Source organism: Salmo trutta, chromosome 6 (assembly GCF_901001165.1).
Source record: "Salmo trutta chromosome 6, fSalTru1.1, whole genome shotgun sequence".
NCBI classification, from domain to species: domain Eukaryota; kingdom Metazoa; phylum Chordata; class Actinopteri; order Salmoniformes; family Salmonidae; genus Salmo; species Salmo trutta.
The window spans coordinates 41,883,313-41,896,245 of NC_042962.1; the positions used below are offsets into that span (position 1 = coordinate 41,883,313).

Consider the following 12,933-nt stretch of genomic DNA (forward strand, 5'->3'; position numbering starts at 1 on the left):
ACGAAGGAGCTGGTCGTGGACTTCAGGAGACAGTAGAGGGAGCACGCCCCATCCACATCGACAGAGCCGCAGTGGAAAAGGTGAAAAGCTTCAAGTTCCTTGGCGTACACATCATCTGAAATAGTCCACCCACACAGACATTGTGGGTAAGACGACGCAACAGCGCCTCTTCAACCTCAGGAGGCTGAAGAAATTCGGCTTGGCCCATAAGACCCACAAACTTTTACAGATGCACCATTGAGAGCATCCTGTCGGGCTGTATCACCGCCTGACGCCTACAGCACCTGATGTCACAGGAAAGCCAAAAGGATCATCAAGGATATCAACCCACCCGAGCCACGGCCTGTTCGCCCCGCAATCATCCAGAAGGCGAGGCCAGTACAGGTGCATCAAAGCTGGGACTGAAAAACAGCTTCTATCTCAAGGCCATCAGACTGTGTTTTATAGCCATCACTAGCCGGCTACCACCCGATTCCTCAACCCTGCACCGTAGAGGCTGCTGCCCTATGTACATAGACATGGAATCACCAGTCACTTTTAATAATGGGACACTAATCACTTTAATAATGTTTACATACTGTATTCTAGTCAATGCCATCCTATTCAACTATTGCTGTGTATGTATGTGTATGTATGTATGTATGTATATGTATGTATGTATATGTATGTATATGTATGTGTATGTATGTATGTATGTATGTATGTATGTGTGTATGTATGTGTGTATATATATATATATATATATATATATATATATATATATATATATATATATATATATATATATATATATATATATATATATATATATATATATATATATATATATATATATATATACTATTCTATTCTACAAATGTACTAAATAATCTATCCACAATACTGTCCATAATGTCTATACATCCCATCACATATATATATTTATACTCCGGACTCCGACATTGCTCATCCTAGTATTTATATGTTTCTTAATTCCATTATTTTACATTTGTGTGTAATGTTGTGTATTGTTAGATATTATTGCACTGTTGGAGCAAGGAACACAAGCATTTCACTACACCCCCAATAACATCTGCTAAATATGTGACCAATACGATTTGATTTATTTAGCCCATATATGTGATGCTGTATGGTCAAAAAGAGTATGACATGCTATACTATTTTTGTCCAGACAGCATTACCTACATGGGTTACACATACTCAGACAGAGGGGGCGCTGTTTCATTCGCTCTGATGATAGATCTGAGATTGATGCGTCTTTCTGTCTGCGCTCATCTCGGTCAAATAAATTATCAATATTTGATTTGGACGGGCAAGGAGGTACGGTAGGGCGGTCCAGGCCAGCTAATGCCCACTCATAAAGCCGCGGCTGATTTCACCATCTACTAACCTAACCCTTATCCTAAACTTAACCCTAGCCCTAACCTTATCCTAACCCTTACCAGAACCCTTATTCTAACCGTAACCTTAGCAAGCCGTTGCTTATCAACAGATAGTCCATGGTGATCCTGTACTCATTGCGTGTACTTCTCTGTCCCCACACAGATGAGGGAGTCCACCAGAGGCGCCACCCTCCCCCACCCTGTTCATGCGCACCGCCAGACCCCACAACTGGAGCCCCCTGCGTCGGCTGCGCCGCCACAACAGCAGCCGCCTCCCCAGTCTCGCAGCAGCTACACCCATGCTGTACCCCCCCAGCCACAGGAGGGTACCTCCCCCCCGCTTCAACAGCAACTGCCCCCCCAGATCCGCAGCGGTTACACCCAGGCCTTGCCCTCCCCCCCCCAGCCCTCCCCTCCGCCACCCCAACAGCTGCCCCCCCAGATACGCAGCAGTTACACTCAAGTCCTGCCTTCCCTGCCCCGCCAGCCCTCCCCTCCGCCACCCCAACAGCTGCCCCCCCAGATACGCAGCAGTTACACCCAGGTCCTGCCTTCCCTGCCTCCCCAGCCCTTCCCTCCACCACCCCAACAGCTGCCCCCCCAGATCCGCAGTAGTTACACCCAGGTTTTGCCCTCTCTGCCCTTCCCTACACCACCCCCTCAGCCTACTCCTACACCACCCTCCCTGCCCCCCCAACTTTCTCCACCAGCCCAACAGCTGCCCCCCCACATCCGCAGCAGTTACACCCAGGTCTTGCCTTCCCTGCCGCCACAGCCCTCTCCTCCACCACCCCCCCAACCCTCTCCTCCACCACCCCAACAGCTGTCCCCACAGCCCTGCAGCAGCTACAACAAAGCTGTGCCCCCTCCACCCCCACCTCCCCCGCCGCCCCCACCCCCGCCACCTCCCCCGCCGCCCCTGCCTGCCAGCAGCACCCCTCACCACTCGGGCCCCACCGTGTTCGCCAAGTACAGCACCATCACCCGGCTGCAGAACCAGAACGCCGCCAATCACAGGGCGCAAAACAACCACCAGAGCCCAGCCAGGGTGCTAGCTCAAGCCTCGCCTCCTCCCCATCAGACGGCTGTCAAACCGCTGGTCAACAACATCAATGTCCCGCCTCCCCCGCCTCCCCCTCCCCCACCATCTATGCCTGCTCTGGGGTCGGCCATGGCCGCACTCCGGCTCGGGCCCCCCACCCCGGCTGTCGTGCCCCAGTTCATCCCGCCGCCGCAGAGCAACGACATTCCCCCTCCCCCTCCTCCTCACCCAGACCCCATGCCAGGTCTGTGCCCATCGCGCTACGCCGCCAACGCCCTCCAGCAGGCACTGGCCCAGAAGTTCCCCAGCGGTCCCCCCCAGGGCCTCTCTCCCCCCGCTGCCAGACTGGTCGAGTCGCCCCCGGCTCCGCCTCCTCCCCCACCACCTCCCCCTCCTACCCCACCACCTCCCCAGCAGCTCTCGGTGCCGACACCACCTCCTCCTCCCCCGCCACCTCCCCCTCCTACCCCACCACCTTCCCAGCAGCTCTCGGTGCTGACACCACCTCCTCCTCCCCCACCTCCTCCTCCCCCACCTCCTCAGCAGCAGTACTCGCCCGCAGCTGCTCCCCCCCCTGCCCTACCCAAAACCTTCTCCCCAGGCTTTCTGCTCCACCACGGTGCCCGGAAGCCTCTCTACCCAGTTTCCCCTCTCCCTCCCACCCCACCTGCTGCCCCAACTCCTCCCCCACCACCACCTCCGCCGGTGTCAATGAAGAAGCAGCACAGCCTACAGATGGGCCACACCACCAACCAGCCCCCTCCCATATTTCCCAAGCAGCACAGCCTCTCCAAGCCGCCCCCCCTGTCCTTCACGGCTCCGCCCACCACCACCTCCCTGGTCAAACAGATGGCAGGCCAGTTCCCAGGGTCCACACTGCCAACCAATCACACTGAGAGCCCCAAAGCCCCCCTTTCTCCTCCTGCCGTGAAGGCCAAACCAAGATGGCAGCCAGGCGGTGGACAGGCCCAGCAACAGGCCCCTGAGTTCCCTCCACCCCCTTCTGAGAGCAGCCTGCCTTTCCCCCCTCCTCCACCTCCTCCCCCGCCTCCACCTGCTCCGGTCACCGGCCCTGCCCCTCCTGCTCCACCTCCCCCTCCCATCACTGGCCCCACCCCTCCGCCTCCCCCTCTCCCCCCCGGCAACCTAGGCTCGCCCCTGAAGAGATCTCCATTGGGCTCCTCCTCCTCGGGCTCCTCTGTCTGGGGGGGCAGGAAGCCCCCGCCTGCCACCCCCCAGAAGGCCTCCAGCATCAAGTCTAACTCCTCGGCTGAATACCAGGAGTCCCGCAGGAACCTTCTCAGCAAGTTTGCCCCACAGTCCTCTTCCCCCTCCACCTTCCAGTCCTCCCCTGCCGTACCCTTGGGTAGTTTTCCCTCTAAGGACCCCTCCCCGGCCGGCCCCGCGGCGCCCCCCAAGCCAGGCAAGCTGAACCTGGCCAACCTGGCCCTGCAGGCCAAAGTGGGTCAAGTGGGCCAGCAGCGCCAGTCCACCGCTGACTTCCCCCCTCCCCCGCCGGCTTTTGATCTCTTCCCCCCTCCTCCACTGCCCAGTGACGGCCACGTCGGGGCACCTAAGGTGGCAGTGGTCAACCCCCAGCCAAAAGTACCGCCCGCCCCTCCCGGTCCCCCTCCCCCCGCCACCATCAACTCCTCCTGGGGCAAGGGCTCCCTGAAGAAGGCCCCTCCCCCCACGCAGCAGCGGAACCAGCCGTCTCCCCCGGCCCTGTCCCCGCCTCCCAAGCTGCCCACCTCACCCCCCAAGGGGAACGGCAACAACGGCGTTCCCCAGCCGGGCAACTTCATGGACGACCTGAACCGGACACTGAAGCGCAAGTCGGTGAGCCGGCAGGGTTCGCTCTCCTCGTCCCGCCTCTCCGGCTCCAATCTGGAACCCGCCGCGGGCACCATGGACGACATGGAGTTGGCGCTGCCCCCACCGCCACCTGAGTTGCTGTCGGGGGGGAACGTCTCAGGCTATGCAACGCTACGGCGGGGGCCCCCGCCGGCCCCACCCAAGAGGGGGGGCAACACCAAACTGACACACTGACCAGGGGAGTGATAGAAAAGGAGACTGTTGGATGATGCCTACATTACCTCTCTTGGAGAGGAGCTTCTATCTATCTATCACACAGGACCGTCAGTGGACATTGACAAACTGAACTCCTCGTGTTCCACGATTATGATGGTGAATACTTAACCACGTAAATAAGGAAACGCCAAACCATGTATCCCGCTTCTTCTTCTTTGCCATATGTTTGTGCCACGTAATCAGAAACCCATAATAACGACGTTAGGATTCATTCTGCATTGGTACTGCATGGACATGCTGTAAAACATGAAGTTCTTTGAGTGTGTGTATGTGTACCCGTTTGTGTGCGTACCCGTGTATGTGTGCATGCGCGTGTTCACGCGTGTGTGTGTGTGTGTGAGAGCGAGAGATAGAAGGGGAAATGGGGGACAGCCCATAAAGGAAGGCCTCTGTAATAGGGATTGTTATTTTGCCTCTGTTTTTATATGAAATTATTTAATACATGAAAGGATTTTCTTATTTTTTAGTTAAGTTTTTAAAAGCTGGTTGGTTAAATCAATTTGTTTGGAAATCATGAGATGCGGATAAGATCGAAAAACTTTAGAGTATAGGCTGAGAGGCTATTTGAATCAATGAGCTAAGTATTCCCTGAATGTTTTACAAGTGTCTCGCTCTTTGTGCTGTGATTCGGTGACACGCGAATCAGGATGCCTTTTTTTCACAGACGATTGCCCTCTCTCGAAAGAGTCTCCAAATAAAAAAATGAAATTCCCTCCTCCTGATGGCACGAAGCCACGACTGTGCAACTGGAAACATTTGTGACTTGGAATAATTTTTTTCGTAAATGTTTTATTTAATGCGTAACATTTTTTGCTTAACTGAAAGACTGAAACGGCACGAGGCACATTGTGTGTATGTCTTGGAGGGCCCTGTGAGTCTGTGGAGTGTGTGCTGTGTTTGTTTGACCTGACCTGCATCTGGGTCATGTTCATTAGGCACCAAGCAGAAGAAAACGGACTGTGAAACAGGGAGGAACTCACTGGATTGTCCAATAAACACACATTTTCGCTTTTCGTTGCTACATGATCTAAAATGTTTGGTGCCTAATGAACATCTGCTTCTGTTTATCTGTACAGTAACAGCCCTTGCTCCCCTCCCATTGGTCCCTGCCGCCTTTAGATTGTCACATGACATGGCCTAAAAATTATAGAAATATAATGTACAGAGTGGGGACAGCTGTGCTCCAGGTGCAGTTTACTATATACTCAGTTATTCCCAACATGGTGGCTAAAATTGAAGCGACACGTTGTTGCTTTAAGGTACTGAGCATTGAATTATGTTGTCATTAGCATTAGACCAGACCTGACTGGCAAAATTAACCCACAAATTCCCGTCTGACTCGCATTAAAATTGAATGTTGCTTTCTACTCTGTTGCTTTCTATATCATGTTTTTAATGGCCTAAACATCCCAGTGTGGTGCAGTTTCCTGCTTCTCTTGCCAAAGTGCAGTGCAGAGAGAGGGGGTGGTGTTCTCGCAGCAATGCCTTCATTTCAAGGGTGCTAGTGCTTCTTGTCCTAATAAGCCTGGATATCAATGGGCAGACATCTGAAGTTCAATGAAGGGTTTGTCCCAATTCTCCACATCCTGGATTGGATTGATATAAGCATTCGCTACGGTTTCCACCATTGTTAGCAATAGGTACAGTATAGCGATGATACCCACAAAGCTGAATGACCGTACTGACCGTACTGTCAAGTGGACCATGAATGTTGAGGGACCACTACTAGACACAAAACATGCTGTCATATTAATCTAGCTTATCTACATTGCTCTGTATTGGTGAAGTTGGCTCTAGACGCTGATCTTGGGTCATTTTTGCCGCTAATGGTTGGGGGCAGGGAAGCTGATCCTAGATCTGTACCTAGGGGAAACTTCACCCCAGAGCCTGTGCATTTTCATGATTGAATATCATCCTTTTCAGGTTGTTGGTTTGCAGTATGTCAAACTGAAGTAGGCATTAAATTATTGAAGTGTTGTGTCTGATTTTGGGAGCCAAATGAAGAAAACGGGGGAGATTGCAAACTAAATGTCTCTACTTGCATATAAACCGAAGATCACAATATAAATGTTCAAATCATACCTCGACCATGTCCCGCTGTCTTGTTTATCACCAACTCTATGGTTAATGTATTGGTTAACTTAAAGGGGCAATCTGGGACTCAAACATAACTTTTTTTTTTGCTAAAAGCTAAGGAATGGGGCTGGACCACTAAAACAATTAACCAGGGCCGGGATTCAATCCACTTGTGCCTGTCAACGATGCACCATAAGGTAATTTACAATTGAACCGACATCTGCAGCGTTTATCGTTAATGCAATGGAATGAAACAAGCGTATATTTTGGATTTTGATTGTGGTAAGTGTAATTAAGCTCACGAGGCATTCAAGAATGTCTATATATCAATTTAAAAATCAAATTGGATGTACCAATCCCAGATTGACCCTTTTAGCCTTTGTCTACTGTTGTGAAAGAATGAAACTTAAAGATTGAGGCTAGAGCATCTAATGCTTCCTTCCTTGAAGTAGTCACTGATCTGACATACACTACATGACCAAAAGTATGTGGACACCTGCTCGTCAAACATCTCATTCCAATATCCTGGGCATCGATATGGAGTTGGTCCCCCGTTGCTGCTATAACAGTCTACACTTCTGGGAAGGCTTTCCACTAGATGTTGGAATATTGCTGCAGGGACTTGCTTCCATTCAGCCACGAGTATTAGTGAGGCTGGGTGATTAGGTGTGGCTCGCAGCCAGCGGTCCAATTAATCCCAAAGGTATTCGATGGGGTTGAGGTCAGGGCTCTGTGCAGGCCAGTCAAGTTCTTCCGCACCGATCTCGAAAAACCATTTCTGTATGGACCTCGCTTTGTGCAAGGGAGCATTGTCATGCTGAAACAGGAAAGGGCCTTCCCCAAACTGTTGCCACAAAGTTGGAAACACAGAATCGTCTAGAATGTCATTGTATGCTGTAGCGTTATTTCCCTTCGATGGAACTAAGGGGCCTAGCCCGAACCATGAAGAACACCCCCAGATCATTATTACTCCTCCACCAAACTTTACAGTTGGCACAGTATTGTGGCAGGTAGCGCTCTCCTGGCATCCGCCAAACCCAGATGGTGAAGTGTAATTAATCACTCCAGAGAATACGTTTCAATGGCGGAAAACTTTACACCTCTCCAGCTGACGCTTGGCATTGCGCATGGTGATCTTAGGCTTGTGTGCGGCTGCTCGGCCATGGAAATGCATTTCATAAAACTCCCGACGAACAGTTCTTGTGCTGATATTGTTTCCAAAGGCAGTTTGGATCTCGGTATTGAGTGTTGCAACTGAGGACAGACTATTTTTTACACGCTACGTGCATCAGCACTCGGCGGTCCCGTTCTGAGAGCTTGTGTGGCCTATCACTTCGTGGCTGAGATGTTTTCACTTCACAATAACAACACTTACAGTTGACCGGGGCAGCTCTAGCAGGGCAGACATTTTACAAACTGACTTGTTGGAAAGGTTGACTCCTATGACTGTGCCACGTTGAAAGTCACTAAGCTCTTCATAAGGCCATTCTACTGCCAATATTTGTCTATGGATATTGCATGGCTGTGTGCTTGATTTTATACACCTGTCAGCAACAGGTGTGGCTGAAATGGTGTCCACATACTTTTGTATATAGTGTAACCAATGCAATTGAAAGGTTGCTTATACCAATCCAGTGATGTTGGATCAGTGGTTACTTTAAGGAAAGAAGGTTCCATTTTTTTTAGGCTTAGTGTCCTGTTGTATTCTAGAAGAGATAATTTGTATACCTGTCACTGGTATGATAAGCATAGATGTGTACAAAACACTTGCTCTTTCTATGAGACTGACCAGGTGAAAGCTATGATCCTTTATTGATGTATCTTGTTAAATCCACTTCAATCAATGTCGATAAAGGGGAGGAGACAGGTTAAAGAAGGATTTTTAAGCCTAGAGACAATTGAGATGTGGATTGTGTGTGCCATTTGAGGGTGAATGGGCAAGGCAAAGGATTTAAGTTCCTTTAAGCAGGTTATGGTAGTAGGTATCAGGCAAACCGGTTTGAGTGTGTCAAGAACTGCAACGCTGCTAGGTTTTTCACACTCAACAGTTTCCTGTGTATATCAGGAATGGGCCACTACCCAAAGGACATCCAGTCAACTTGACACAAATGTGGAAAGCATTGGAGTCAACACGTGCCAGGATCCCAGTGGAACGCTTTCGACACCTTTCTAGAGTCCATGCCCCGACAAATTGAGGCTGTCCTGAGGGCAAAAGGGGTTGCAACTCAATATTAGAAAAGGTGTTCCTAATGTTTTGTACACTGTGTAGAACAGTCTGTTTATACACAGGCCACCAAATTCTCCACTAATCGGTCTTTTGACTAGTCAAATGAGTTCTATTGCCAATAATAGGGCAAAATATCATAATTGGGCTGCCTGTATAAACGCAGCCAAACACTTTCTTTGATAAGATGGAATGTAGCTCTGGGTTCAGGGTTGATGGGCTTTGAGTGCCCTCTTGTGGTCTCCATGTCCTGCATACACAGGATCACCCTGCATGCGTATTTCAATCACGATGGACAGTGGATCATTTGTATCTATTAAAGCCCAGAGGCTTGTATGTCCCATTTACTGAAAATGAATGAAGACTCGCACTCAGACGAGTAATCAATTTAATTGGAAATTCTCATGTTCCATCAGAACTTCCTAAGCTCCCTTCTTTCCAACGAGTACTGTCAGGGCCTGATGGTACAGAGAGAGTTGTCTGATCTGGAGAATGTCACGTTATAGAAATGTATGGTGTAGAACAGATATGGATGTCTGTCAGAATTGTAATGTATAGAGCTGACAATTCACAATTCTATCTGCAACACTCGGAACGTTTCACATCACTGAATATACTCCGGGTGTGTCGGGCCGAGTCACTCCAGGTGGTTGCCGATGCTGTCGCCTCCACTTCCTGTCTGGAGAAAGACTGGCTGGGAAAGAGAGGGGCCTCAGATGCCAGGCACAGGTAGGGCAGGGCCTGCAGCAATACATTGTGGTTAGCACTGTGATCATTTTGAGTGTTCTATACATTGGTGTCAACTGAAGCAGGTTTTCTTTAGCCTGGTCCCTAAATCTGTTTGTGCCAACTGACCAAAGGAGCTAAAAAAGACCGCAATAACAGATCTGGGAACAGGCTAGGTTTGCTTACCCTGTTCCCAAATGGTTACACGTTCAACTGCTCCCTCTTACTCGTGACGTTCTGTTGATAGAGAATCTGGATTTATGGCCCAGCTAGACACTTTAGCTCTGTTTATACCTGGTGTAAACATGAATCCTTTGTCCTGATCTTGTCTACATTCTGATTTTGCCCTTATTTCAAGAAATGTGTCTACAAATAGCCCACATTAACATATGTAGCTTAAGAAACAAGGTTGATGAAATTCACAGCTTGCTAGTATCTCTGAAACTCACTTAGACAATACCTTTGATAGTGGTAGCAATACAAGGTTATAACATTTACAGAAATGCCAGTGGGGGTGGTGTTGCTGTTTATATTCAGAACCACATTCCTGTACAGATTTGAGAAGATCTCATGTTAAATTCTGTTGAAGTACAGGTTCATCTGCCTCACCTAAAGCCCATTCTGGTGAGAAGCTGCTATAGACCAAGTGCCAACAGTCAGTATCTGGATAACGTGTTAAATGCTTGATAATGTATGTGATAACAGAGATGTATATTTTCTTTCATCAAGCTGCCCACTCAGGAACAACTTCAAACTGGAACCAGTGCCTGCAACCTGGTTCAGGTTATCAGTCAGCCTACCAGGGTAGTTAAACAGCACAGGAATGAAATCATCAACATGCATTGATCACATCTTTACTAATGCTGTGTGTTGTGTAATGAGACACAAACAGATGTTGCACTTAACACATTTAGGAAATTGCTTATCAAATCAAATGTATTTATATAGCCCTTCTTACATCAGCTGATATCACAAAGTGCTGTACAGAAACCCAGCCTAAAACCCCAAACAGCAAGCAATGCAGGTGGAGAAGTTTTATTTTTTAAATGTAACCTTTATTTAACTAGGCAAGTCAGTTAAGAATAAATTCTGACGGCCTCCCCCGGCCAAATCCGGATGACGCTGGGCCAATTGTGCGCCGGACACAGCCAGGATTCGAACCAGGGACTGTAATGACGCGTCTTGCACTGAGATGCAGTGCCGTAGACCGCTGCGCCACTCGGGAGCCCAATTAAAGCATTATTTAATCTGCAGTTATTGTTCTGCCATTTATCCTTTTACCAGTATTTTTTACATGTACATTTTATTTTGATTAATATGTCTTATTTTGTAACTAAATGCAAACTACATTATTAACTTATAAAATGTATGTAGGGACACCCCCGGCTGTCCGATAACAGGTTCTGATGGTATGAGTAAATGTTGGGGGGGAAAACTTGGTTATTTTCTAAGCATAGCAATTTGAATGCAAAAAGGACTCCAACAACAAAAGTTGAAGTGAACTGACAAGGGAGCTGAGTCCTCATTCAAATCCCCAGAGCTCACTTTAAAGAGGACTGAGATTGGTTCTTTTAAAGAGGAATAATGTGAAAAAACCCTTCTATTCTCTTCATCTATTGGGCATCCCCCCTTTCTCACCTCTTCACTACTGGACTCGGAGCTGTCCTGGCCACAGTTCAGGGACACAACCGCAGTGGCGCGCACTCACACGTGTGGTGCAGGAGGTGGCTGGCTGGGAGGGAGGGGAGGATTAGTGGCAGTTAAGAATGGGCATACCTTAAAGCACTTTGATCAGTATGCTAGTACAGTATGAATGCACAATGAAGGCTTCTCTATCTAAAAAATCTATATCTTAAGCGTTTTATAAATCTATACATCTAGCTTTTATAACAGGCACCAGTCCTGTTGGAATGATCAAGGCAGAGAGAGAGAAACTAATTTGGTGACATTCTGTTCTCCCCTGTCTGTCAAAACAAACACAGCATCCCATGCCAAAATCAGTGTGTGGAGTCTGTCAACAGTAGAATGTCCTAAAAACCGTCAGTTTATAGATTAACCCTATAGCGGACTACCACAGTAATCTGTGTCTAGGACCAAACACAAACAATTTGCTCGTATTGTTATCCGGTATTGATGTAAAATGCAGTTTATGTAGCTATTTTTCCTGTTCATCTGGTCCAAGATTTAGAAAGATATTCGTTTTGTGAGTCAAGAAAAAAGAGATGTGGTCATGTATTTATCAGTCCCAATCCTTCATCAGCTGCGTATTGGGGAGGAATTATTTATTGTACTGAGTGAGTGTGGTTGTTTATACGAACATTGTCTCAAAGTAGTGTATAGAGTAGAGTGCTGATCTAGGATCAGGTCCTCCCTGTCCATAGTGTATTTTTATTAATTATGAAGGGAAAACCGATCCTAGATCATCACCCTTATTCTGAGATGCTTGATTCGGCCCCGGATCTATTTCTTGTACTGAGTTCATAGGCTGCGATCACACAGGTAGCCCAATTCTGATATTTTTTTCTCTCTAATTGGTCCTGACAAATCAGATCTTTTTTTTTGGGCAATAATCGAGGATCGGGTCTCACCACAAAGAAGCCCACTCTGAAAGCACATCTCTGTGGGTCTTCTCCAGAGCTCTTCAGACAGTCTGTCTCCTTTATCCCAAAGTAATAACCTGGAAGAGAAGATAGATCTTAATGCATGTGATGACGTGTATGAACAAAACAAAAAAACAAATGTAACGACCCCTACCTAGGTATGCTTGCTACGATCTTCCCCAAGTGAGCAGAGGTTAGCAAGTTTGATTTACTACATTGTTGTCAGAAGTGGGATGGTGCCTGTGATATAAATGCAACATTTTCAAAGATTTTACTGAACAGTTCATAAAGGCCCGAATCTATGGATTTCACATGACTGGGAATACAGATATGCATCTGTTGATCTCAAATACCTTTTAAAAAAAAAAGTAGGGGTGTGGATCAGAAAAGCAGTCAGTAACTAGTGTGACCACATTTTTCCTCATGCAGCGCGACATCTCCTTGAGTTGACACCGCATTGAGTTGATCAGGCTGTTGATAGTGGCCTGTGGAACGTTGTCCCACTCCTCTTCAATGGCTGCGCGAAGTTGCTGGATATTATCGGGGACTGGAACAGGCTGTCGGACACGTTGATCCAGAGCATCTCAAACATGCTCAATGGGTGACATGTCTGGTGAGTATGCAGGCCATGGAAGAACTGGGACATTTTCAGCTTCCAGGAATTGTGTACAGATCCTTGTAACATGGGGCTATGCATTATCATGCTGAAACATGAGGTGATGGCGGCAGATGAATGGCACAACAATGGGCCTCAGGATCTCGTCACGATATCTATGTGCATTGAAATTGCCA

At 48.1% G+C, this 12,933-nt stretch overlaps 1 protein-coding gene and 1 long non-coding RNA gene across 4 annotated transcripts in view; one reads left to right on the plus strand and one right to left on the minus strand.

Moving 5' to 3' along the window:
- The window catches only part of LOC115195125 (ras-associated and pleckstrin homology domains-containing protein 1), a 77,034-nt gene extending 70,434 nt beyond the window's left edge, over window positions 1-6,600 (plus strand). The window contains exon 17 of the mRNA XM_029754937.1: window positions 1,546-6,600. Within this exon, the coding sequence (XP_029610797.1) occupies window positions 1,546-4,473 (2,928 nt within the window). The 3' untranslated portion in view covers window positions 4,474-6,600. The remainder of the gene's footprint in view (window positions 1-1,545) is intronic.
- A 2,589-nt stretch (window positions 6,601-9,189) lies between these two features.
- On the minus strand, window positions 9,190-12,779 carry LOC115195940 (uncharacterized). Of its 3 annotated transcripts, XR_003878782.1 has the most exons (6): window positions 12,495-12,779; window positions 12,296-12,381; window positions 12,130-12,218; window positions 11,180-11,273; window positions 9,728-9,778; window positions 9,190-9,556 (listed from the first exon to the last, which is right to left on the minus strand). It is a non-coding gene; the product is annotated as an uncharacterized LOC115195940 (long non-coding RNA). The 3 variants fall into 3 exon arrangements; XR_003878783.1 differs by lacking the exon at window positions 9,728-9,778; XR_003878781.1 differs by having other exon boundaries at window positions 9,190-9,778.
- Window positions 12,780-12,933: the final 154 nt, after the last annotated feature.